The sequence below is a fragment of the Natator depressus genome, chromosome 2 (genome assembly GCF_965152275.1).
Source record: "Natator depressus isolate rNatDep1 chromosome 2, rNatDep2.hap1, whole genome shotgun sequence".
In the NCBI taxonomy this organism is placed as follows: Eukaryota; Metazoa; Chordata; order Testudines; family Cheloniidae; genus Natator; species Natator depressus.
Genome location: NC_134235.1, coordinates 87,612,505 through 87,638,573, shown reverse-complemented (window position 1 = coordinate 87,638,573; position 26,069 = coordinate 87,612,505). Strand labels below are relative to the sequence as shown.

At 40.5% G+C, this 26,069-nt stretch overlaps 1 protein-coding gene across 1 annotated transcript in view; it reads left to right on the top strand.

Annotated features, from left to right (window-relative positions):
* The window catches only part of PIEZO2 (piezo type mechanosensitive ion channel component 2), a 440,411-nt gene that overhangs the window by 397,273 nt on the left and 17,069 nt on the right, over window positions 1-26,069 (top strand). The window contains exons 40-52 of the mRNA XM_074944649.1: window positions 40-207; window positions 2,403-2,792; window positions 4,245-4,503; window positions 5,078-5,260; window positions 6,755-7,007; window positions 7,868-8,000; window positions 8,480-8,627; window positions 8,740-8,954; window positions 10,677-10,835; window positions 12,719-12,866; window positions 20,759-20,947; window positions 23,787-23,879; window positions 25,321-25,493. Coding sequence (XP_074800750.1) covers window positions 40-207; window positions 2,403-2,792; window positions 4,245-4,503; window positions 5,078-5,260; window positions 6,755-7,007; window positions 7,868-8,000; window positions 8,480-8,627; window positions 8,740-8,954; window positions 10,677-10,835; window positions 12,719-12,866; window positions 20,759-20,947; window positions 23,787-23,879; window positions 25,321-25,493 — 2,511 coding nt within the window. The remainder of the gene's footprint in view (window positions 1-39; window positions 208-2,402; window positions 2,793-4,244; window positions 4,504-5,077; window positions 5,261-6,754; window positions 7,008-7,867; window positions 8,001-8,479; window positions 8,628-8,739; window positions 8,955-10,676; window positions 10,836-12,718; window positions 12,867-20,758; window positions 20,948-23,786; window positions 23,880-25,320; window positions 25,494-26,069) is intronic.

Here is a 26,069-nt window from a genome sequence, read left to right as displayed (position 1 = left end):
GGTATTTAACATTGTGTTTATAACTGTTTGCGCTGCTAGCTGCTACACTGAAGCAACCATGCTGTTCTCAAGGCAGTCAACCCTTGATGATTTAGATGGACCAGACACTGTTCCTAAAACAAGTGAGCGCGCTCGACCTAGGCTTCGTAAAATGTACAGCATGGATATGTCCTCCTCATCAGCTGACAGTGGCAGTATAGTGTCAAGGTGCTTAACTCATGCATGCTTTGTTCACTCATTTACCCTGGCCATTCTACATGTGACATTGTATACGTGTGAAGATGTGTGTGTTTAAAACAATTTGCATGCTTATTGGAAGCTTCATTCCCTTGTATATTGTGACAAGACTGTGATGTACAAGACAGGATCATAAACCAGTTACATATTTGTTATTTTGCTTTTAAAAAAAAAAGTCCCCTATTCTTTTATTCATTATAACTTGATCTGTAATTTTGACCTTTGAATGTTGACTCCTGCATCCATATATAGGAACCTGAATAAAAAAGGGGCTGATTTTCAAAGGTGCTGAACCCCCAGCAGCTGCCATTGACTTCAGTGGAATTTATGGGAGCTCAGCTCTTCAAATAATCCAGTACCTAAATATGGATTTAGAAATCTAATTTTAGGCATCCAGGTCTGCAAATTTTGGCCACGCTCCTTTAATTTTTAGTTACTCTCTTCATAGGAAAGAATTGTTAAATATGTTTTGAATTCTCTTCCACTGATTTACAGACTCTGAAGTTTTGGAATTAAGACAGGAAATTATTAAGAAAAGATAGCGAGCAATATAAACAAACAGTGAAAGAAAAAACATATTAGAGAACTGTTCCAGAGCTGTTCACTCAGTTTTGCAACTCAAGACTAAAATTGCCTAAATTTTATATGGCTTCAAGATATAAAAGCAATGTTTCAAATTTCATTTCAAAAATAAAATTGTATGGCATATTATGTCATTCTATTTCCATATTGCACACTATTTAAGCAACTTCTCGGTGTTGATTTATTTTGAAAATTCAGCATTTTACATTCTCACTCATTAATCATCCTTAAAGGAACTATTTACTATTAAGAATCATCAAAATGTACATTCAAGCAACAGCTACCATCAGTTTACTTCTGAAAACTCTCACTAGAAGTTAAAAGGTGACCTAACATAGCTACAGTTTGAAAGTGGTTTCAAAGGAAAAGGGTATAGAAATCTATTTTGAATTTTGGCAGGAGGTAGTATTGTCAACTGGCTTTTACAATAGCAAGTTTATTATATATATATTGGGTAAAATCCTAGTGAAGTCAAAGGGAGCTCTGCCATTACCAGTATTTCAATCCTTTGTCTCTTTGGCGAGCTGTAAAAGGATGTGATGCATGTAAAATCCATGTTGTTCCTTTTTATTATCTGACTGTTGGAGCTGGGATGGGGGCAAACAGGAGAGGGGCATATGGGAGTGAAGAAAGAGAAGAACCTAGGAATAGGGGAAGAGTGGGGCATAGCCAAAAGAAGGCAAGAAGCAAAGCAAGGACAGGAAAGTAGCTGAAGGGGGATAGCCAGATTCTCAGTTAAGTCAATGAGCTGCACCAATTTACAGCAGCTGAGAAGCTGGTGCAGAGAGGAGCAAACACAGAATGGTGTCAGGAGAGATGAAAAACACATAAAGCGGAGTAGAGCTTTGTCAAGCAAGGTGGAGAAGCAGAGAGGTGGGTGAGCAGATAAAAGTGAGTAAGAACAATGTGAAAAGAGAGGAAGTACACAAAGAAGAGGAAAGAAGCAGGTAAGCCAAAGAAGTGAAGAAGAAAAATGTAGAGTGAACTGAAGGTAAGATACCATAATACCCTGCTACTCAAACAGTTATTTACTCTGGATGGCATTACTCCATGTTTGCAGTTGGCCTATCCTTTTATATAGATATAGCATGAAACGTGAGGGGATGGATTCTGTGTGTCCAATTGAATTTTGCCTGCAAGCTGCAGTTTTAAAATGATAAAGCTATGATTGTTAGAAATGTTACATTTACAATTAAGTATATGCATTCCTATATTATACTGTAGCATCATCCAGCTCACTTGAAACAAATGTAGAAATATGCTCTAATTGTGTTTAGAATTTGTATGTTCTAAGAAAATTATGTGCAACTTCCCTCTTTGTCAGCATTAATTTGTCCTGTCTTGGTTTGGAACTGTATTGAATCACTGCAAGCTCAACATGCAATCACTCTGCGTGCAAATGGATCAGTGTTTTTTATGTGTAAGGAAGAGGTGACAGCAGTACATCTTCTACCAGCTGCAGTGCATTTTCAAAGTTTGGGAGCAGAGTGAGGGCTTGCCAATATTTCCATGTCAAAACAGAGTTAGCAAAGTTTTCCGAGTAATTGTGTTAAGAGAGAAATCCTTTTTCTTCCTCCTGACAGTGAACCTACCCAGGTCACCATGCTGTATTCTCGTCAGGGCACAACAGAAACCATTGAAGAGGTAGAAGGGGAGCATGAAGAAGAAGGGGCAGGTTCTACATCAAGACGAGAAGATGAGGTGGACGATTATGGCTTGGATTCAGAAGGAGCTGCGTACACTCCTGATACTGACGTGCCATCATACTCTGCTGCGGATGGCAATGCCGAAATCCCACCTTCATACAGCAAAGCTGTCAGCTTTGATCATCTTTCCTTCAGTTCCCAAGATGACTCTGCTGGCAAGAACCTCATGATGGTGAGCCCAGATGACAGTCAAATTGACAAGCTAAATGATACTATCCTCCCTCCATTGACACACGACCTGACTGCCAGTGAGCTGCTTCTGAACAAGTAAGAAACTTTAGAGAAGAAAAAACTTAGTCTTTGAAGTTTTCCTAAATACTTTAATTCCTGTTTCAGGAGGTGTTTTCTATCTAACTACTGCTGTTATTAGTGAGGATTTTTCTCTCAAAATTTGGTTTTAATTGTTGGGGTGAGGCTGTTTCTCTCTAATTGTTTTAATTTTATTTGGGAAAGGTCCTTCCTTCTAAAATTACATGGAAAAAAATCTATACTTCTCCCCCAACACACACTTAGTTAATAGCCCCCATTGCCATTGGATTTCTGCAGTTGAAATCCAATGGCAATGCTGCACTCCTTCATGGGCTGCAGCATACTCCCCTCCCCACCATGCAGCCAACAAGTTATCCTGACCAGTGCTTGGGAGTTGGAGCCAATAGCTCTTCTTTCTCATCTTCCTTTGTGACATCATTCTTCCCAAGGACAGTAAGGAGGAAGCTTTCCCTGTTCTCCCTTGCCTGCAGACACTGAAATTCTGCCCAGCCCTTATGCAGGCCACATAAGATGTGAAAAGTCTCCTTATTCCTTCCTTTACCACAGTGCACTTGCATAAGGGCCAGGCAGAATCTCAAATCCCAGAAATGATCCCATCAGCTCAGTTAGAACTAGACCAAAAGGCACCACACTCCCTGAGCAAATCAAGTGCTTTTTCGTCTATGCTTCCATGTTCCTTTGTTTTTCAAGTATTCAACCAAATCTTTCCAAAGGCTGGAACATTCAAAGTGTTGACAAGACAAAAAAGCTCTTCTTTTATGCTATGATTGTGCAGTGCCTAGTACAGCGAGGTTCTGGCCCATGACTAGAGCTCCTAGGCGCCACTGTAGTACAAATAATAATAAATAAATGACACTCATGAAAAGCGGAGAGATTTATATCTATGTGAGTTCATGTAATAATTTTACACTTGTCACAATTTTATTATGTTTTTAACATCAGCTTGTTTTTTTTATTAGCAGTCGGGTTTACCCTAACAGACAAAGGAGACAAGGCACATCTGGTGGCTAAAATAAAAATGGCATTCACTCTGATCTCACTTACACTAATTTCACACCAGTGTAACTGTACTGAATTTTAATGGAGTTATTCCTGATACCTGGTATAAGTAGATCAGAACTGGATCCAATGTCTCACTACCAGAACATGATTTGCAGATGAGGTGCAATGATTAGGTGTTTATCGGCAAGCTGATTGTTTTCATGTATTAAATACCAAACTAGCACTTCCAAATGGTTTACTGTAAATTGTCGCTGGAGTTTAATGTTACATGAATTTATTTAGCATCAGGCTATGTTACATATATTTGTGTAGAATACCAAATTCTGTTCATGTTTACAGATTTTCCAACAGAATCTGGAACCATTATAAAGGAGAAAACAGTAATAATAAAAAGCAGCTCTCGTGAATTTCATATTGATGTCATTCATAGAACTCTTCTTCTCACAGGATGTTTCGTGATGAAGAGCTGGAGGAATCAGAGAAATTCTACAGTGGTCAGCCTCGACTATTGCTTCTCGTTTATGCCCTGTATAATACACTGGTGGCCCGGTCAGAAATGGTGTGTTATTTTGTGATTATCCTTAATCACATGATCTCTGCCTCAATGATTACCCTTGTGCTTCCCATCCTTATATTCCTTTGGGCCATGCTGTCTGTCCCCAGGCCGAGCAAACGCTTCTGGATGACAGCCATTGTCTACACTGAGGTATGCCATTACTCCTACATCCTTATTTGTCAAACACATTGGGAACAGATAACATGCTTTTTTGCGAATAAAAGTGAATAATAAGCCGCTCAGGGCAGGAATTGTCTCTTTTCTGTGCTTGTACATCTCTCCTTTGGGCATTATAATACAAATATATACTAAAAATAACATCCTTGGGCATTGGTGTGAGAGGTGATTGTTTGACTTTTCTGTGTTGCACTTGGCTGACCTCCTTCTAGTTTTAAAAAGGCAACATCTACTAATAGCTACCATCTAGTGGTATCCAAGATACTGCAGTTACTATCTCTGGTATTTATAGGAAAATAACTGCAGTATCTCAAATGCCAATGGGTAGCACCTGTTGGTAAACACTGATTTTTTCATGGCGACCCCTCTAATTGGAATGTATGAAAACATAATTAGTTTCACAGAACAATAAATGCACTAATTAATCTAATTTTAAAAAACCCATGAAATAGTCACATGGTATTTCATGTTGCTGACATGAGGTTACTTGTCTGTCAGTTGAATGGTGTTTGGATAATTGTTCTTGATACATTATGTTTCCGTACAGGTGACCATTGTTATCAAGTACTTCTTCCAGTTTGGCTTCTTTCCCTGGAATAAACATGTGGATTACACCAAAGATAAACCTTACCATCCGCCCAATATTATTGGTATTGAAAAGAAAGAGGGTTATGTGCACTATGACCTTGTTCAGCTCCTTGCTTTGTTCTTCCATCGATCCATTTTAAAGGTAAACTGAGATAAAAGCCATGTCTTTATTCTATTTAATTTTTATAGTCATTCCTATTACGACTCAGCACAATAAGTTTGTCTTCGCAGTACCCCTGTGAGGTAAAATATTACTATGCCCATTGTACAGATGGGGAAACTAAAGAACAGAGAGATTGTGTGGCTTGCCTAGTATCATACAAGTTGGCTGTGGCAGAACAAGGAATAGAGTGGAAACCTTCTGGTGCCACTGTGCAGGGCCATTCTCCCTCTCTGTCCCTTGTTAATCAGCATTTTTACAGGTTTATTTACAGGTGTTGAGTTAACATTACTTTAACTTTTTTAATTAAGTTACTTTATTTTAAAATGAAAAGGAGTACTTGTGGCACCATAGAGACTAACAAATTTATTTGAGCATAAGCTTTCGTGAGCTACAGCTCATTTCATCGCATGCGCATCCGATGAAGTGAGCTGTAGCTCACGAAAGCTTATGCTCAAATAAATTTGTTAGTCTCTAAGGTGTCACAAGTACTCCTTTTCTTTTTGCGGATACAGACTAACACGGCTGCTACTCTGAAATCTGTCTTTATTTTAAAATGTTTTTACCATTTAAATTGTGATGACTCCATTTTCTAAGGAAATGTTTGGCCTTGAAACTCATTAAAAGCCTGAAGACATCTCAACAAAAAAATACTGATCTCATTGCTGACTTTGCAGATAGTGTGTCCCCAAAGGTAGGCAAAGTGGCCATTTCTTATGTTTGGTGTGTCCATATCAATGAGTGAAACATTTATTCGTCCTTAAGAATTTTTCGAATTATCAATACAGTCAAATCTTAATTGTCCAACACCAAGCAACTAAAACTCTTATATTGAACAATAGATATGACACTTGAGATTTGCCTTCAACACACGTCTTTTGGGGCTGCTTAGGCAGTATTGTTTTCTTTCATACTGAAATACTTTAATGACATTTGTGTGGATGGACAATTGATCTTTTTCTTTTTTTTCTTTCTGGAAATGGGATGAAAACGGAGGGGAGAATTGAGGTGTACGGTTGAAATGAACCAAGGAAAATATCATGGAAGGGGTATATTTTGATGAAATCCCTGATTTTATGGCTGTGGCTCATTCATAATTTTTCCCAAAAAACCTAAGGAAAGTACTGCCCTACACATAACATTGTTGCAGAATTTAAAACTGGCACCTACTACAACACAAATATAATAATGTCTCTAACTAGATTTATTCTAAAATGGACATTAAGTAGGCACTTCCTTTGCCTTGTTAGCGTCCCAGAACACATACTGATTGCTGTGTAACTTTCAGATATTTGTTATATCCCTTTAGTCAAACAAATTTTGATGACTTCAAATTAAAAAGGGGTTCTGAGCCTTATAAATATCAGAATAGAAAGACAGAAGATGCTCGTAATTATATAGTCTGTTTTGCAGCACAATAAATATCACCCTAACTGAAATACAAGAGTGACATGCTTTTCCTCCTTTCTCCACTAGTGCCATGGGTTATGGGATGAAGATGATGAAGGTGAAAGCTGCAGTAGTAAAGAGGAATATGGCGATGAGCTCTCACTGACAGCAGGCAGGAGAGATTCTGCTGACTCTTTAAAGTCAGTGAACCTTGCGGCTTCTGTGGAATCCATACATGTCCACTTCCCAGAACAGCAGACTGCCGTCAGGAGGAAAAGTTCCAGCAGTGGGTCACAACTTTCACACAGATCCAGTTTGTCCTCACACAGGTCAAAGAGAGGTATGTGTCACAGCGCTACTGGGCCTTGAAAACCAGTAGCTCAGTTCTGATTAGATGATTCTGTTGAGACCTTTGATGTATTTCTGTGGAGAGCTCAGAAAATATTTAACACAACGGCTGCTTTTTGAGACCGGGAAATATGCGAATCAAAATCCCGGATACTTATAGAGATGGGCCCAACCCAACACCCAGAAGTGAACACCCTCAACTTTGATGAAGTTCAGATCCAGATCCAAGCACTACAGCCAGTGCTTTCTCTATAATTTGCTGGCACTGAACATTCCAAATCTTTGGGAAGGTCCAGATCCAAACTTTATGGCTCAGCACCATCTCTAGTTAGCAGGAGTTCATAGTGAACTTCTTTTTGTTACCATCTGAGGTCATATGGTACCTGCAGTGAGGAAAGTATTGATTTTGTGATATTGTGACAGATCACCTTCCCTATCTCCTGAAGAGGAAGACTTTACTATAGTTTGGAGAGAGATATATATAGATAGATATATATTAGATTATAGATATCCAAATCAATATCACAAATCTATCAATCTCTCTATATACACACACACCCTGGCAACTGAAGCAGGCCAGTCACATCAGTTTTGGTACCAACCCTTTTTTATAGCCATATTAAGTCAAGGTTTGATTCAGCCAGTTTTCAAGTCTGTGTCAAACAGTCAAGACTTTACTATATATGTCTATATTAAAAAAAGGTGTCTGGCTTCATTTAAAAATTTCTTAAATATGCGACTTATTTACACGGGTTATACGCTGTGATTTTATTCCTTCTGTATTTTTATCTAAACTTTTATTTTAATTGGATGCCTTCTTTCTTGTTTTCTTCCTCCCATCCTCACTTCCAGGGAGCACCAGTACACGAAACAGCAGTCAGAAAGGAAGCAGTGTATTAAGCATCAAGCAAAAATCTAGAAAAGAGCTTCTTATGGAAAAGTTTCGAGAACAAATGATCAAAGCAAAGGCATTTACGATTAAAAAGTGAGCAGATTTTCTCTAGGGGATTGGAGAGGTGGATAGGGGAAATTACAGTGAAATAACTTTTTAAGTAACTAAAAATATGCAACTCTTAGTAAAAATAAGTTATAAAAGTATAAATTTATCAGGGGACTGGATGATTCAGTAGATTGGTGATAGGATACAGAATCTTTCACTCTTGGTCACCGATTCACATATAAACAAAACAACAGTGGCTGTCAAAGTCCATTTGAAGGCTAATTGTTGTCCTTTGTGAATGAGTTGGTGGACTAAGTGAATTTCCTAGTGGGCAGGTGTTTGCAGAACATTACAAAAATGGCCAACACAACAGGTAATAATTGGCTTCTATAAAACACCGTGAACCCCAAAAGTGAAGTGTATAATTAAGCAAATTAATAATATCAGTCCCTTCCTTTTGTAAGCTTAGGAACTTGAGTTCACGGTACTTGTCTTAAATCAGATTGTGGTGTATGTTGTTTCAGGACTCTTCAAATATATGTGCCCATCAGACAGTTTTTCTACAATCTCATTCACCCGGAATACAGTGCTGTGACTGATGTTTATGTGCTGATGTTCCTCGCAGATACTGTGGACTTCATCATCATTGTGTTTGGGTTTTGGGCTTTTGGGGTATGTTATGAGAGGCTTGTTCTGTAAATCCTCTTTCAGACTCTTCGCCACAATTGTGAAATACCATGTAGAATTTGTTATCCCAAAGTTATTGTGATGTTTTCCTTCCCAGAAACATTCTGCGGCAGCAGATATCACCTCTTCATTATCAGAGGACCAGGTACCAGAGGCATTCTTGGTGATGGTGCTCATTCAGTTTGGGACCATGGTGGTAGACCGAGCACTGTACCTCAGAAAGACTGTCATGGGAAAAGTCATCTTCCAGGTCATTCTTGTTTTTGGGATACACTTTTGGATGTTCTTTATCTTGCCTGGAGTAACTGAAAGGTAAATCCATTAAAAATAAAGCATAAGAGTTGAATAACATCATTTTTCAAGTTTATTCCTAATTTAATTTGCGTGAATTACAGCTAAAGACTGAATCACAAACAGGTTTCTTCTTGATCTCATTACCAATGGATTGTTTAAGTACCTTTTCAGAATAATTAGTGCTGCAAATATGGAACTGCTTGAATGGGGAAAGACTGAACTATATAAAACCATACTGAATTAGAACTGCCTTTAGGGCGATAATTTTGTAGTTAATGTATCATGAAGATCTGGACACAGAGTAAGTACTACATTCAAAGTTGAGTTTAAGGTAGTCAGAACTGATATAATGCAAACTCTTGGGTCATCCCTGCTTTAATAAATGCTTCCTAACAACCTCCTGTTTCCTGTAATAGCTCTATTTTCCACCCCCCTCAACATTAAATACACCGCCTTTTTATAGCTATCATACAGCTATTGAGTATTAGGTCATAATTTGTCCCAGCAACTAATGAAAAAGTGCAAACTTAAAATTCCAAGAGAGTTGCATTGTACCTTGCAAATAGTGATAGAATAGTTTACTGAGGGGGAAAAATGGTTTATTGCATGTGAAGAATACAAACTAATTAGAAAAGACAAAAAGACCCTCCTTTGCACTTAAAGATTGTCGTTGAATGTATTTATTATATTTTTCCAAGTGCAATAGTAATTACAGCTATGCTTGAATAAAACTGCTATTCTCCCAATGACCTCCTACCTCAAAAGTTACTGAGCATTGAAAAGGGAGAGAAAAATGAAGTTTGGGATTGTCAGTTTAATTTATTGTTTAAAAGAAAAGGCAACAAAATCCCTCTTGATCTTTACCCTGCCTTTAAGAAATATGTATCTCCTAATCTTAATCTTGAATTTGCATTTGAAACCTGTCAGGGTCAATTTAAATCAAACTGATTTCTATAAACCCATGAAAGTTCCTTATCTAGAATAGTTTTCCAAAACAACTCATTGAAAACATTGGCTCATATCTTGCTCCCCAAACACTGTCCTTGGTGAGGAGTTCACAGCATGCTGCTGAGCTGTAATCATGCTAGGGACCACTCCACTTCTGAGATGCCCACATAAACAGCTCCTTCCCAGTTTACGTGGTCTAAATCAGCATCCCTGGTCATTGAGAAACGGAGATGCATCCCAACCATCAGTGACTTTCTCACACATTCCAGGGACCCTGGTCCCCCATCTCTGACCCTTATCATCACTAGAGGTACAGTAATACTTGCAGGCTCTTTTGGGAGAGAGGCAAACCAGAAATCCACAGTGTTGCTTGTGGAAGGGTGAGTAATACATTTGCATGTGTACCCCATCCATCCTGCTGCAGCTTCACGTCAAGCTGCTCAAGGAATGGATGTGGGGCCTCTCCATGAGCACAGTGAGTCTGCCACTGGGAGATTCAGCGCAATGAACAGCAGGTGAAACAGCTGTACAGTGCTACTGTGTTGCTTACAGCCCTGCAAACATGAGTCAGGATTTAGCCCAATTCTATAGATTTTTGTTATTAAATATCTACACTTTCAGTTGTAGTTTTTCTCTAGAGCTGGGTGACAGCCACAGGGGGACCTGAAACCAAGGATTGATTGCAGGTTTTCATAAATGAGGAGCTGAGAGATGTGCAGAGCATACTGGATTAATTCTGTAGAACATAGCTATAAAACTCATCAATTTTTTTATCTCTCCTTTTAATTGCAGGAAATTTAGCCAGAACACAGTTGCCCAGCTCTGGTATTTTGTGAAATGTGTTTATTTTGGGTTATCAGCATATCAGATACGTTGTGGTTACCCAACCCGTGTTCTTGGCAACTTCCTCACCAAAAGTTACAACTATGTAAACCTCTTCTTATTTCAAGGGTAAGTGTATCCCACTCTCTCTCAGCCACCCTTGTATATATGTAGTATGAAGGTTTAATTGTCACTCAGAAGGCCTCATTATTCATGACTTAGTTCTGCAGGTCATTGCGAATGAGTGCTAATAAAACCTTTATTGCATATCATATCATCATACCACCACAATATATGCTGCACATAATTAAAGACAAAAGCTATTTTAGAAATGTTATCTGCTCTTTAAATCTATGAGCCTTCCTTGTCATGAGCCCAATTATACAGACCTCTGAGGGAGAGAAAAAATGTAATTAATCCATTTTTAGAATTCTAACAATTACCTTACATAGTTTACATAAAAATCACTGTAGTGTCCTATGTCCCTGGATCTTCCAGGTCCAGAAACAAGTGCTGTGTGTCCTATTGGAAAGTTTGGACCCTCCACTTTTCCAAGTTTAAAATGCTCTTTCTAACTCTGCAAAGTAACAAGATATCTGACTTTAAACCTGTCACTGGAGTCGCACCCAACACCAAGAGTCTTGAGTGGGAAATAACACATGGGAGGGTTAAGGAAATATTTGTTGTAGTAGAAAGGATCTTTTTTTAAAAAAAATAGCGTCTCTCAAGTTGCTCAGAGATATGGAATATTAGTAGTTACCCTTGGAGAGATGGCTCAGTGGGCAGAATGCAGGTAAGAAAATAAAAGTACATGATACTCTAAACGCAGTGCATAAATATTGCCATCACATATATACTATGAAATAGCTATAACATGAGCCACACATGATTTCCCTGTCAAACAAGTGATAATTTTTTTAAATGTCAAAAGTGTGATGAGATGAATCATAACATTTTAAGACTACATACACACTCTTCAGCCTATTAAAGAGGGACTTTCATGTTGGAGAAATTCAAATTTAAACTTGCCTAAATCATTCACATTTTAGTTGTCTCTCATATTTTGTTTACCATTATTGCTAATTATTACTGACTGTGAGTCTGAAAAGTTTTGGGGTTCTGTGCTTGCCAGCTAAACAGTTCATACCATAATCAAATTTATCACAATCCCTTTGTTCTAATAATCCAGGCTTTATTCCAAGATTTTTAGTATGTACTGGTTACAGTCCAGCTAGAAAAATCACAGAAATAGCTTTCCTCACACTATAACAGTGTTTCTGGTTTGACTGGCACTAGGAAGAAGAAAGTGGAAAGGTGGATAAATATTAAATAAGTCAGTTTAATTAAAATATTTGCAAAAGGTAACCAAACAATTTCTGAACCTCAGAAAGTATTCAAGTTGCGCAAAAGCTACTTTGCGTACTCACAACCCAGCTTCTCCTGTTGATCCTACAGTAAAGTCATTAGGCCAGACTTCTCTACACAGTTTTAGCCCTTGCACCAATCTGGTAGTGCAAAAGCACCACAAAGCAAATGACCAGCAGAAAATTCCCTTCCAAGTGAAATGCAATCAGTTCTTATATCCGTCTCTGCCTTCCCCTCCCAGTTTAGGAGCTATGGCAGAAGGAAAGAAGGGGCTTTGGCCCAAGAGAGAATCTATCCCATAAAGTTGCATCTGTGACGCTGTCATCACACCCATGATTATTGATTACAAGTGACATAAGTGCATGTTTGACTTTTCTACAGGGTTATTAAAATATGGTGAAGATCAGTAATACCCAAGCAACCCCAGAAAATGACTAAGTGCAATTGTTTTCACATTCATGTTTTCTATTTTCAATTCTGAACCCCTCCGTTAAGCTTTTTGATATTTAACATTTGTGTAATTTTCCCACACATGGTGTAATGATAAGACTCACTAAAAATTATCTGTGTTCCTTAATTAGATACAATGCTATACCTCACTACCGCACAGTAAGATAGTTCATCTACTATACTGTCTCTCCTTTTAGATTCCGTCTGGTTCCATTTTTGACTGAGTTGAGAGCAGTAATGGACTGGGTTTGGACTGATACCACTCTGAGCCTTTCCAGCTGGATCTGCGTTGAGGATATTTATGCTCATATATTTATCTTGAAATGTTGGCGAGAGTCTGAAAAGGTAAGAAAGCTATGCAAGTGATTTAAACCTTTTTTTACACCCAAAGTTAACTGTGGCAATAATGAAGAAAAGCTGCCAATTCATGAGTTCCTAAATTTAAAAAAATATATCAGAAGGCCAGATTTCTATCAGAGAGGCCTAAGGTTCATGTGCAAGAATGTTCATCCAATTATGTGCCTGTGTCTGTGTGCAATTGCTGCAGATGAAAATTTGAATGGCTTTCCGGCATCTAACTTCTCGTTTGTGTCTAACTAATTTTCCTTTCGTTCATACAAATTCTATGTAAAATCATGGTAATTTGTGTCTGCCAACATAGATACTCAGTTGTAGACCTAGATTTCGGGGGTGGATTTAAGAATAAGACAAGGTAAGCAAATGAACTCAGGTTGTCCAGAGTTGGTGGAGGAATAGCCAAACAACTGGGGCCCTCTCTACACTACAAATTATGTTGGAATACAGCCACCGCAGTTAGTGTATCATTCAAACACATGCATACTTGGCTGCTTGCATTAGCACTGTGCATACTCACCGGGGATATTTGTGTCAGTTCAAACAGTGGTGCACCACAGGTAAGTATCTCAGTGTGCTATGTGCCACTATTTGGTGCAATGCCTTCTGGGAAGTTTTCACAATGTATTGTGGGATAGAAATAATTTCCCCAGGGATCTCTAGGAGCTAGGGGTCAAGTTCCCAGCCTGCAACTTTCTTTGTCCCTTAGTGCCATTCATATCCCATAATTTTTGCTCCCTCTTTTAAAATCCTACAAACCTGCATGGCACTGTTTGGTGTCTGCCATCTCTGACAGAAGCATGGAGCCCAAGTAGCTCTGTGCTATTCTCATGAATGTTGCAAATACAGGATACATGATTGTCAATTATTATCAGAGTCACAGGAAGAACTTCAACAGTTGGGGACATAAATATTTTTTGAGGACAGTTTGCTAAGGGAGATAGCAAAAAAAAAAATTCAAGGTTGCTGGTGGTATTCATGCAGTTGCAGGTGGTGGAGCGCTGCTTCTGAGCTCAAGAAACAAGCACTGACCCATAGGACTGCATCATCATGCAGGCTTGGGTTGACAATCCGTGACCGCAGAACTTTTGGATAAGAAAGGCCAAATTCCTGAGTCTGTGTGCTGAGCTCATCCTGGCCCTCCAACGCAGAGACACCAGAATAAGAGCTGCACTGAGAGTTGCAAGCTTCCAGAGTGTGATGGCCACTTGCTCTTCAACACCAGATTGGTATGGGTCAGTGGGAAATCCACAGTGGAGATTTTTGTCGTGCAAATGTGTACAGCCTAGTCATCTCCCCCACGCAGGAGTGTGACTCCTGGCAATGTGCAGAACATAGTGGATGGATCTGCAGCACTGAGGTTCCTAAACTGCAGTTGGGCGATAGACAGCACACATACCCCTGTTTTTGCACCAGCCCACATTGCCACACAGTACATCAACAGAAAGGGCTACTTTTCTGGTTTTCTGTGGTTATGCAAGCGTTGCTGGATCACCAGTGATGCTTCACCGATATCAATATGGGCTGGTCAAGGAAGGTGCATGATGCTCAGATCTTTAAGAACACAGGGCTGTTCAGAAAGCTGCAAGCAGGGACATTCTTTTTTGATCAGCAGAGTACCCTGGGCGATATTGAAATGCCAGTTGTTGATCCTGGGGGACCCAGTCTATGCCTTGCTTTCCTGGCTCATGAAGATGTACACTAGCCACCTTGACAGCACCAAGGAAAGATTCAACTACCAGCTCGGCAAGTTCAGAACGACTGTCGAATATGCTTTTGATAGACTGAAGGGATGCTGGCGGTGTTTACTCACAAGATTGGATATCAGCAAGAAAAATACCCCAATGGTTATAACTGCCTTCTGTGTCCTGCATAATATCTGTGAGGCAAAGAAGGAAAATTTGCCATGGGATAGAGGGCTGAGGTAAAGTGGCTGACACAGGGCTATTAGGAGAGCCCAATGTGGAACTATGTGGTTGCAAGAGACTTTGATAGAGTACTTTAACAGTCAGCCACATTAATGTGCCATGCCAGTGGTCTTCAATCTTCTTTCATTTGCTGGCCCTTAAAAAGTTTCAAATGGAGGTGCAGACTCCTTTGGAAATCTTAGACATAGTCTGCGGACCCCCAGGAGTCCGCATCCGCAGACCACATGTTGAAAACCACTTCATTCTGGCCCTGAACGTTTGTGAGCTGTTAGGAATTGTGTGTAGTGCTTGGTGTACATTAGTATATGTAACACTTTGTCTCTTAATGACTGTATGAATTATTCTGACTTTGCTATGCATTTATAATTGTTACTGTTTTTCACTGAAGCTACGAATTGGGTGGTGCTTGCTGCATATTTACACATACAACTGGGTGTTTTGTTGAATCTCTGAGTCCTATGGTACTGGGTGCTTGGAGTACTGCTATACTCACTGCACTATGTATAGTGAACTAATAAAGGTTTATTTTCAAGAAACAAAAGTGGTGGGGAAAAACTTGCAAATAAAAAAGGACAATACAATACAAACTTCTAACATAAAATAACAGAACAGAAAATTTAATTTAGGAAGGCAGCAAACATTTCTGTCCACTTCAGTCCACAAATGAAGTCCATTCTGGCTATCCATACACCAACTGTGCCTCTCACAGGTAAGCATATGTGAAGCTGTGGTTGTCCTTACTGTCCGTAACCATGGAGTGGTCGGCGTAGGGATGCGGCCTCTGGTGCCATGCAGAATGTTGTGGGGTTGTCAAGGTTCCTTCCCCACTCTGAACTCTAGGGTACAGATGTGGGGACCTGCATGAAAACCCCTTAAGCTTATTTTTACCAGCTTAGGTTAAAACTTCCCCAAGGTACAAACTATTTTACCTTTTGCCCTTGGACTTTATTGCTGCCACCACCAAGCGTCTAACAAATATATAACAGGGAAAGAGCCCACTTGGAAACGTCTTTCCCCCCAAAATCCTCCCCAAACCCTACACCCCCTTTCCTGGGGAAGGCTTGATAAAAATCCTCACCAATTTGCATAAGTGAACACAGACCCAAACCCTTGGATCTTAAGAACAATGAAAAAGCAATCAGGTTCTTAAAAGAATTCTTTTAATTAAAGAAAAAATTAAAAAATCACCTCTGTAAAATCAGGATGGTAAATACCTTACAGGGTAATCAGATTCAAAACATAGAGAATCCCTCTAGGCTAAACCTTAAGTTACAAAAAGACACAAAAACAGGAATATACATTCCATTCAGCACAACTTATTTTATCAGCCATTTAAACAAAACAGAATCTAATGCATATCTAACTAGATTGCTTATTAGCCCTTTACAGGAGTTCTAACCTGCATTCCTGCTCTGGTCCGGGCAAAAACAACAGAGAGAACAGAGAGAACCTTTGTTTCTCCCCCCCTCCAGCTTTGAAAGTATCTTGTCTCCTCATTGGTCACTTTGGTCAGGTGCCAGCGAGGTTATCCTAGCTTCTTAACCCTTTACAGGTGAAAGGGTTTTTCCTCTGGCCAGGAGGGATTTTAAAGGTCTTTACCCTTCCCTTTATATTTATGATAGGGGTGTAGGGAGTTGCAACCATGGAGTTGTCTAGGGACTGCAAAGGGTGGTGAGGCTGTGATTATTGGACATGTAGGTCAACTAGGGTCTGCAGCATCTGTGTTTTCAGCCTGAGAAGCCCCACAATGTCCAGGTGCATCTCCTTCTTCTGCTGCTGCTGAGATTCCTGGGTTTTTCTCCATTTTCTGCTGTCCTCTCTGTGCCATTCCAGGCGGTCTGCCATGTTGATCCACCAGGCCCTTTGTTTGCAGTCCAATGCAGCACTAGCTTGCAGGGTCTCGTTGAACATATCCTCCCTGCTCCTATTCTTTCTCCTCCTCACGGTCAGGTGTTCTGTGGGTGGCACCCCTTCAGGCCACAACAGCAGCAGCTGCAGATAAAATAGATGCATGTATAATTGGATTTACAGCCACAATGGAAAGTGAAAGTTAAGTTTCAAAACTCCCTTCCCTTATTCCCTTAAAACTTTTTAACCAGGTATGTTTATTGGCAATTCATTTTTGGAGTGCTTCTGCACAGAGCCACTCTCCATCCTCAGCCATGGTGAGCATGGCCCACCAAGGGCAAGTGTGGGGGGAAAGGAGGAAGGCATTAAGATTTTTGCTTGCATGAAACAATAACATTTCAGTGCCTGTTTCCATGGGTATGACTATAAGGCAATGGCACTGGATATTGGCATTATTTTCCAAGGCGGTGGTGATTTTTTTCTGATAACTTACTCCTGAGGGTAACAAAGGCACAGAGTACAGCTGCTGCTGGCATCCTGAAGTTGCCCAGGTCCATATGCTACTGGTCTGTTTTCAGCTGGTGCCATTGCAGTACTCATCCCAGAGTGTCATGGTAGAAATAGGGCTGCCATTCCTAGAAACCTTCAAGAGAAGATTGCAGAGTATCTCCGTGAAAGTTTATTCAAGATCTCTCAAGATGATACAAGGGACAGCCCTATGTACATAAACAAACCCCCACCCCACCTCAAAGCAGGTCTCCTCCTCCACTCCTCCCTCCTCCTGGATGCTCACAGCAGGGATCTCTAGCGCCTTGGGGGTATCCCTAGTGGTTTGCAGGGTGCTGGTGGAGTCTCCACCAAGTACGGCATGCAGCTTGGTAGAAAAGCAGCAGGCCTGCAGCTCAGTCCCAGATCAGTTGTTGGCCTCTGCTACGCCTGCTTCAGTTCCTTTGCTTCCATGCAGCACAGAGGCTGATTCCTGTCATACCCCTTTGTCTGCATCCCCTGTGCAGTCTTTTCACAGATGTCCACATTGCTATGACTGGTCCCTGGCAGTGCCAACACAGCCTCTTCTCCTCACAGGCCCAGGAGACCCAGTATCTTTTCTCTGCTCTAGGCAGGAGCACATCTAGTGTGTGGAGCTGGCATGGTCGGTTGGGCAGTTGCACACCACAAGGGAGAGATGCTGTGTGTGCTTGTCAAGCTGGACAATCAGGGACAGGCATTTGAAAAATATGCAAGATGTTTTAAAGGGGTTCTGGTCTCTGACCCCTGAGCAGCGGAGTTCACAATTGTGGCCAGAGCAGTCACTGTGGGGCATTTTGGCACAGTTGCTGGAGGACTGTTAGGGTATAACAATGTCCTGTAGTGTGAGACAAATGGTTCTGTAGTGTGAGACAAATAGGTCACAGTGTCTACACTCCCACTGTGTTGACTTCTGTAGGTCAACCATGGTTCAATGCTATTTCGGCAGGTGGTTTTATTGCATCACCTTAACAGCATGCTTCCGTGGGCGGGAGACAAATTTGAGTGTAGACAAGTGCACAAATACATCCACGCAAGGTGCCTTACGTTGACCTAACTTTCTAGTGTGGACAAGGCCTTGTTGAATAGCCAGGAGTAGAACAGCCTTGGCAGCTTGTAACAGAGGTCAGTGCAGATGAGAATACATAGCCCCCACCTCCGCCTAGACCACAATGGAGGTCCAAAGAATTCCTCTCCTGCTTCCTTCCTGTCCCTAGTTTGTCCTTCGTTCTCCTTTCTGCACTATTCCCCTATTTTTACCTTTTTATTTGTTTCCACCTCTTTGATGTAGCCTTTCTTTGTCTTTCTTTTGTCAATTTTTAAAACATTAGACTCAGACAGTTTAAATGAGTTAAGATTCAGTTCGAATAAAAATCGGGGATCCTGGATTCAGTGTTACCTTTGTAAAAAACAGCATCCAGATGCTTGGTTTTTTGCCAATTTTAAAAAGAAATTAAGTGTTGTTTTAGGAATAGGAAATAACCCAACCATTCAGAAAATAATAAAATGGCCTTATATTTGAGTGTTTACTGACATATTTCTAGTTTTATTATAATCCTACCTCTTAACTGTACTTGATTTCAAGGTGTGTCACTTAGTTACAAGTAAATTAACCGGATATCCACACATACCTGGCATTTAGTTGTTTACATTCCTGTCATGAATTGAATTGCATCACATCACACATTTCAGAAATTAATAGGGAAAGATACAGGGAGTAATCCAGTTCCAATTGTGCTCTACGTGTTGTTTTTTCTATAATAGGAACATTCTATACTGTGCTATGGAATAATTCTAGAATATATAAGTTTCCAAGTCTAAGTCATGATGTGTGTGCCAATGACACACATTGCCACACTTGCTGATGGATTTTGCATATCTCAAAAATCTGTATGTTAAAAACAAAATAACTGATGATAACTGAGAGTAGTTCAAGGTACGTCTCTGAGTGGTATTCCTGAGTAACTTGGCTATTACTAACTCTCTGAGCTGCTTTGTAATAGCATTAAAAGTGCCTGAAATAACCTTCTACAGATAAATGATATGTCCCTTGAGAGCTCAATATGATATTAATGAAAACAGTGTCTTGTAGTGTGAGACAAATGGTTTGACACAATACTTTTAAAATGTAACTGATTTGTTTTAAATATAGAGTTGTATTACAAATGTAATATTCTCTTAGGGCTTTATGGATTCATGTTGTAAAGCAAGAACAATTTCCTGAAAGCCAGATTTCTGGCAAGTGTATGCGTGCAATGCAACTTTATTTTGTATATGCCATCTTTCATACACATTTTATTTCAAAATGCTGTACAGAGTTAATGTTTGCTGTGTTGGTCCCAGGACAATCTGTAACCCACTAGCCCCTCTTTTTTGTCCTGTGACTGCAGAGGTGTTAACTGGCAACTTCACCTTGAATGGTTAGACTATGTGTTAACTAGTTATGCTAAAAAATCTGTTCCACGTTCTATTTAGCTGGGACACTCTGCCTTTCCCAGACATGAAGAAGAGCTCTGTGCGAAAGCTTGTCCCTCTCACCAACAGAAGTTGGTCCAATAAAAGCTATTACCTCACCCACCTAGTCTCTGTACAGAGTTAAATCCTATAAGAGAGCAGGCAGAATAAATCACAGTGATGCAAAGACATTGTACGTGCTGGTGAATCCATTAAAGCATTCAGTCATGAGGTCAGTAACAGAGGGGGAGAGGAATCATAGTGGGCGGGGGGGCGGGGGGGGAAGATTTGTTTTCTGATGTGATGGGAAAAGAGAAGAAGAGATGCAAGAAGATTGTTCTAGACACCAGGAGCTGCAGAAGAGAAGGCTCTCACTCCAGTAGTGGACATATTGTGGAAAGGGAGAGCAAAGATCCTGGTGCTAGGCAAAATTAAGGAGCAGGATTGGGGATCAGAGACAAGGGATGTGGGCTGAGAAGCACTCTGGGGCAAGCCCACGGAGAGTTTAAGAACAAGGAGGACAGTTTTGAATATATCTGAAGTGTATGGGGAGTTAGTGCAGTGTAAGACTGACATTTATGTGTCTATTGCTGAAAAATAAATACAACCTTTCTCTGCAAGAAAAATTACAATGTTTTCAGGATCTAAAAGTTTCAATTCTGTCTAAAAGGGATCTGAGATAAAACAGTGTTTGAAGCACAGCTTGGTGAAAGTTGATGGCTTCAATTGGCAAAGAATTGAGCAAACCTTCAGGTTTTTTTTAGTTTTGGTTCATACGGTTTCATGCCTTCTGTTTGAGAAGAAAGTTCAAATGAACCTCCCCATTGTTATCTCATTTGGGATTGGGAACATGCTGAACCCCACAGAGTTTTGCAAGGTTTTCACCCCAAGCCCTAAAATGACCCAGGTTCACTTGAAACTTACCTCCATGTTTGCCTGAAACTCAACCAAGTTTCAGTCAAATCCCAGCCCAATTTTGACTCAAAATGTTCATGAAACTTGTCCTGAACTAGGTTTTGTCATGAGCCATGAAAGAGGTTATTATTTATTCATACATGGGTTCATATTAAAACTGTCCCACTGCTGAACACATGGTTTGCTTTACCATGTGACTGTTTTTTGTTGCAGAGATACCCACAGCCAAGAGGCCAGAAGAAAAAGAAAGTTGTGAAGTATGGAATGGGTGGCATGATTGTTGTCTTGCTGATTTGTATTGTCTGGTTCCCTCTGCTCTTCATGTCTTTAGTCAAATCTGTTGCAGGCGTCACCAACAGGCCTCTTGATGTATCAATCACAATAACCCTCGGAGGTTATCAGGTAAATGACAGAAGAAAAGTCAATTATTGCCCTATATGTCTTTGTGCTGTTCTTTACATTGAGCTGTCAAGGTTCCTTCCCCACTCTGAACTCTAGGGTACAGATGTGGGGACCTGCATGAAAAAACCCCTAAGCTTATTTTTACCAGCTTAGGTTAAAACTTCTCCAAGGTACAAACTATTTTACCTTTTGTCCCTGGACTTTATTGCTGCCACCACCAAGCATCTAACAAAATATAACCGGGAAAGAGCCCACTTGGAAACGTCTTTCCCCCAAAATCCCCCCAAGCCCTACACCCCCTTTCCTGGGGAAGGCTTAATAAAAATCCTCACCAATTTGCATAGGTGAACACAGACCCAAACCCTTGGATCTTAAGAACAGTGACAAAGCAATCGGGTTCTTAAAAGAATTCTTTTAATTAAAGAAAAAATTAAAAAATCACCTCTGTAAAATCAGGATGGTAAATACCTTACAGGGTAATCAGATTCAAAACATAGAGAATCCCTCTAGGCTAAACCTTAAGTTACAAAAAGACACAAAAACAGGAATATACATTCCATTCAGCACAACTTATTTTATCAGCCAGAACAGAATTTAACGCATATCTAACTAGATTGCTTACTGACTTTTTACAGGAGTTCTGACCTGCATTCCTGCTCTGGTCCCAGCAAAAGCATCACACAGACAGAGAGGACCCTTTGTTTCCCCCCCCTCCAGCTTTGAAAGTATCTTGTCTCCTCATTGATCATTTTGGTCAGGTGCCAGCGAGGTTATCTTAGCTTCTTAATCCTTTACAGGTGAAAGGGTTCCAACTGAGTTATGCAGGAGGTCAGACTAGGTGAGCTCTCCTGTCAACATAGAGTGGCTGCATGAGCCATCTGTAAGCTGGCTAGTGTAGGCATGGTCTAACATTTAGGGCATGGCTACACTTGCAGATGTAGAGCGCTTTGAGTTAAACCAGCTGTCGTAGAGTGCAGTAGGGAAAGCGCTGCAGTCTGTCCACACTGACAGCTACAAGCGCACTGGAGTGACCCCATTAGCAGCTCTTGAAACGGCCACAGAGAGCATGCATTATGGTAGCTATCCCAGCATGCAAGTGGCTGCAACGTGTTTTTCAAATATTGGGGGGTGGGGTGGAATGTGACAGGGAGTGTGTTGTGTGGGTTGTGGGGGGGAGAGAGAGTGGGTTGTGGTGGGGGGGAGCTGAGAGCCTGTCAGCATGCTGTCTTGTAAGTTCAGACAGCAGCAGCAGCAGACTCCCTCTCCGCCCCACCTCTCTCTCTCACACACAGCATTCCACAGTAATGGTTGCTTTGTCTCGGAGCAGATAAGCAGCCGGCTGTCAGAAACGGAGCTTCCAAAGGGCTTATCTGCATTCCTACAGCAAGTTCAAAACAATGAGAAAAGTGGCCACTTGACCTAAGGGGATTATGGGACATTTCCAGAGGCTGATCAGAGCACAGTAATGCAACACCTCATTAACACTGATGCCCAGGCGTTTCAGCCAAGGCGCAACAAGCATTAATCTACTCGCCGAGGTGGGGTACCAGGAGCGCTCTAGCCATGGAGTCAGAGCGCTCTACGTGCCTTGCCAGTGTGGATGGGTAGTGAGCTCGGGCGCCCGGGACTGCTTTAATGCACTCTAACTCGCAAGTGTAGCCAAGCCCTAAGTCTCTGTCAAGTGTTGGTGCAATCTGGAAAATGAAAAGAATGTAAACAAACCTGAGTCAGATATGTGGGTGATCATTCCATATTTATCTCATCTCTTTCACTGGGGCCCACTTTTGTACTAGCTGGCCAATTTCGGGGTCCAATCAGATTTTGAAAGAGCCCAGCAAGCAATGTAGTTTGTAGGGATGCCTTCATTTATCTCACTGAAAGTCACTGGGACTTAGAAACCTGAGTGCCTTGGTCACTTTTGAAAATGAGATTTGGAGACAGATTTTTAAAGAAATTAAGGCACCTAATTCCCATTGAAATCAGTGGGAGTTAGGTGCCTAAATACCTTTTCAAACCTGGCCCCCTTCTTCCCCCAGCTACTAAATCAGTGAGGTATTGCAATGCTAAGCAAATCAATGCCTAAATATCTTTAAAAATCTGGGTCTGAATCACCTTTGAAAATGGGACATAGACTCCTAAGTACCTTAAGCACTAAAATTTTACATGCATTTCCCAGGAAAGGGGTTATGGGGGAGAGGAATGATCAGAGAGGCCATTTTCACTTTGCCTTTCTTAGGAGCGAGTCTCATGGCCCTTTGTGAAATTTTAAAAAAATGTTATTTCCAGATTAAAATATGCTGTGGAGCATTTACAAAAATGAACACAAAAGATTTCCAAAGTGAATATTAACTTGGGACATTCACAAACAGCCACAGGAATTCACTTCTCTGAAGGAGTAAATCTAAAATGACAGCTTTCAGAAGTGCGATAGCATATACAGAATAGTCTCCATTTGTTCTCTTATTCATGTTTGCTCCGACCAATGCAAATAGATGTTTGCCTGAAAGAAATTTCAAATGATGGAATTTCCACACATTTCTGGATGGGATTGCTTAACATTAGGACCATTTTGGAACAAAACTTGGTGAAATGTTTTGATTTAGGGGTAGTTTGTTTTCCCCAAAATTGGACCATTTAAGAAAATTTGACAAGAAATTCAGAGCTTCAGTTCTGGAAGTTTTTAGATCTCATGTGTGACCTTTTTCTCCGTCCCTCAGAATCTCTCCCTGTGGCACCAAGGACTGACATAGTCTTAGACTGAAATTCACAGAATGTTTTATTTTTAATGTAGAAACAAAATGAAATACATTTGACAAGGATGTGTTCTTTTATTTTCCAGCCTATTTTTACAATGAGTGCTCAGCAGAACCAGCTCAAGGATTTGAATCAAACTGAGTTCAATTCATTTCAAAGAGAATATTCGGGTAATACTGTAAGTAAAATGTGGAGTGTTTCATCATTTTAAGCATTTGTGTGTATACATCCAGTGTATTCTGATCGGCCAAATCATTTTGTTTAATTTCCTTTGGGTGACAATAAGGGATCAATAGTGCTGGCCTTATTATGATGATTAGTTCCATTGAATTTGTCTGAAATAAGGACTACTTACATGAATAAGAGCTTCCAAGGGTGAGATCTTTAAGGATATGTTTACACTACAATAAAATACCCACAGCTGGCCCTGGTCAGGTGACTTTGGCTCCTGAGGCTATACGATTGCAGTGTATACATTTGGGCTGTGGCTGCAGCCCAGGCTCTAGGACCCTCCCTAAGACAAACCCTGAGTGTTTGTCAGTAATCATTTCACTTAATAGTGTCTGCAAAGCTACTTTAGGTTTCCTTGGTAAGAGAAAAGCATTCAAAATCAGACCTTAAATGCACGTGGTAGCCAGTTTTTCAGTAGACTCTATTTAAAAGATGTCAAACACACTTTGCATCATATCATTATCTAAAAGTATAAACACCATCAACATGCCTTACCCTAAAACAAGCACGATGCATCTTATGCCATGTTATTTGCCAGCAGTTGGAACAAATATTTGTCCCATACTCACCTTCTCCTTTGGTAACAAGAGTCTGCAGGCCCCATTCTTCTATGCAGAATTCCCCATTTTCACTTTGCTAAAAGTGTTACTTATATAAGCAGACGGGGTTTGGGGATAGAAATGTAAAATTCATTAATTTGGACTCTCCCTGACTCACCTCACCCAGAGTAGAAGGGGAAACAAGGCCAAAGCCAAAAGAAGATACCCCCAGCCATGTTGTGTGGTATCTTGCGCCTCCTGAATTCTACCTTGCACTTTGAGAAAGCCTCAAGTTACCACGTGGTCCAATGCAATGTCTGGTAATCTATGCCACATAGAATTTGTCAGACGAATTACATATAATGGTAGCCACTTGTGCTGTGTGGCACCCTGTGAACTTGCTTCAAGTAAGTTTGAGGTGCCACACAAAACAAGTGGGGACTAGAACATATATTATCTCAAATTAAAATTTGTTCTGGATAACTCATTAGCTCCACTAGCTTAAATGTGTATTGAGGACCTCAGAAACGAAAGCATAGAATCCACATGCTTAATTTTATTCAGGCCCATTTTTGCAAATGTTTTTTTTTACCAGGTTAGGTGGTTTTTTTTGTTTTTTAAATCAGTTTCACTAGCAATGCAATTTTTTTTCACATCATTGACTTCTAGTCTGGGCTGTATTTTGGGTAAACCTCTCTCCTCTTATGCCTTACCTGGTGCCTGAGGAAAACCATCAGTGCAAATCACTAGACTCATAATTAGTAGTACACCTATAGTTCTGGCTGACCTGTAAGAATAGTTGTGTGTTTCATGTATGTTAAACTTTCCTTTCTCTTTTTGCATGTACAGGGTGCTTTGCAGTTTCTAGAAGGCTATGGAAAAGAAGATATAACTGTAGCAGAACTAGAAGGGAATTCAAATTCATTGTGGACTATCAGCCCTCCCAGTAGAAAGAAAATGATTCAAGGTCTCCGGGATTTTTCTGCTGAGTTCACTCTAGTTCTTTCATGGAGTATTCAAAGGTAAATAGTATGATGATATTGACAGATTGATTGTTGGGCTAGGGCTGCTAGTATAATGGAAGTGTTTTGCATTGCCCCTGTATGTGTGATGTGTTTATTTTCCCATCCAATTCTCTCATTCACCAGGTCAGGAAGGCTGAGAGTGGGTGGCTGGGGAGGAGATGGGGAAGGGAATGATCTTTGTCGCTCAACAATGAGCCCTCCTGGCAACAAAAAATAACATTCATGAATTTTAAAGGGGAGCTTGCCTTAGAACTCCTGAGCAAGAATGCCCTTTGCCAGGCATTAGCACCTCCAAGGTGGAAACTATGAAAGCAGGAGTAAAATGATCTGAGATTCAGCATGGAAGAACATAGGGGAAAAGATTTCAGAGTAGCAGCCGTGTTAGTCTGTATTCGCAAAAAGAAAAGGAGGACTTGTGGCACCTTGTTAGTCTCTAAGGTGCCACAAGTCCTCCTTTTCTTTACGGGGAAAAGCAAGTTCTAGAGTAGGACTATGATGCTTGAGCTTTTCTACCAGTGAAAGATTGTTACCAAGACTACTGCAGACCTTATTCCAACATGCAGTACGCTAAAG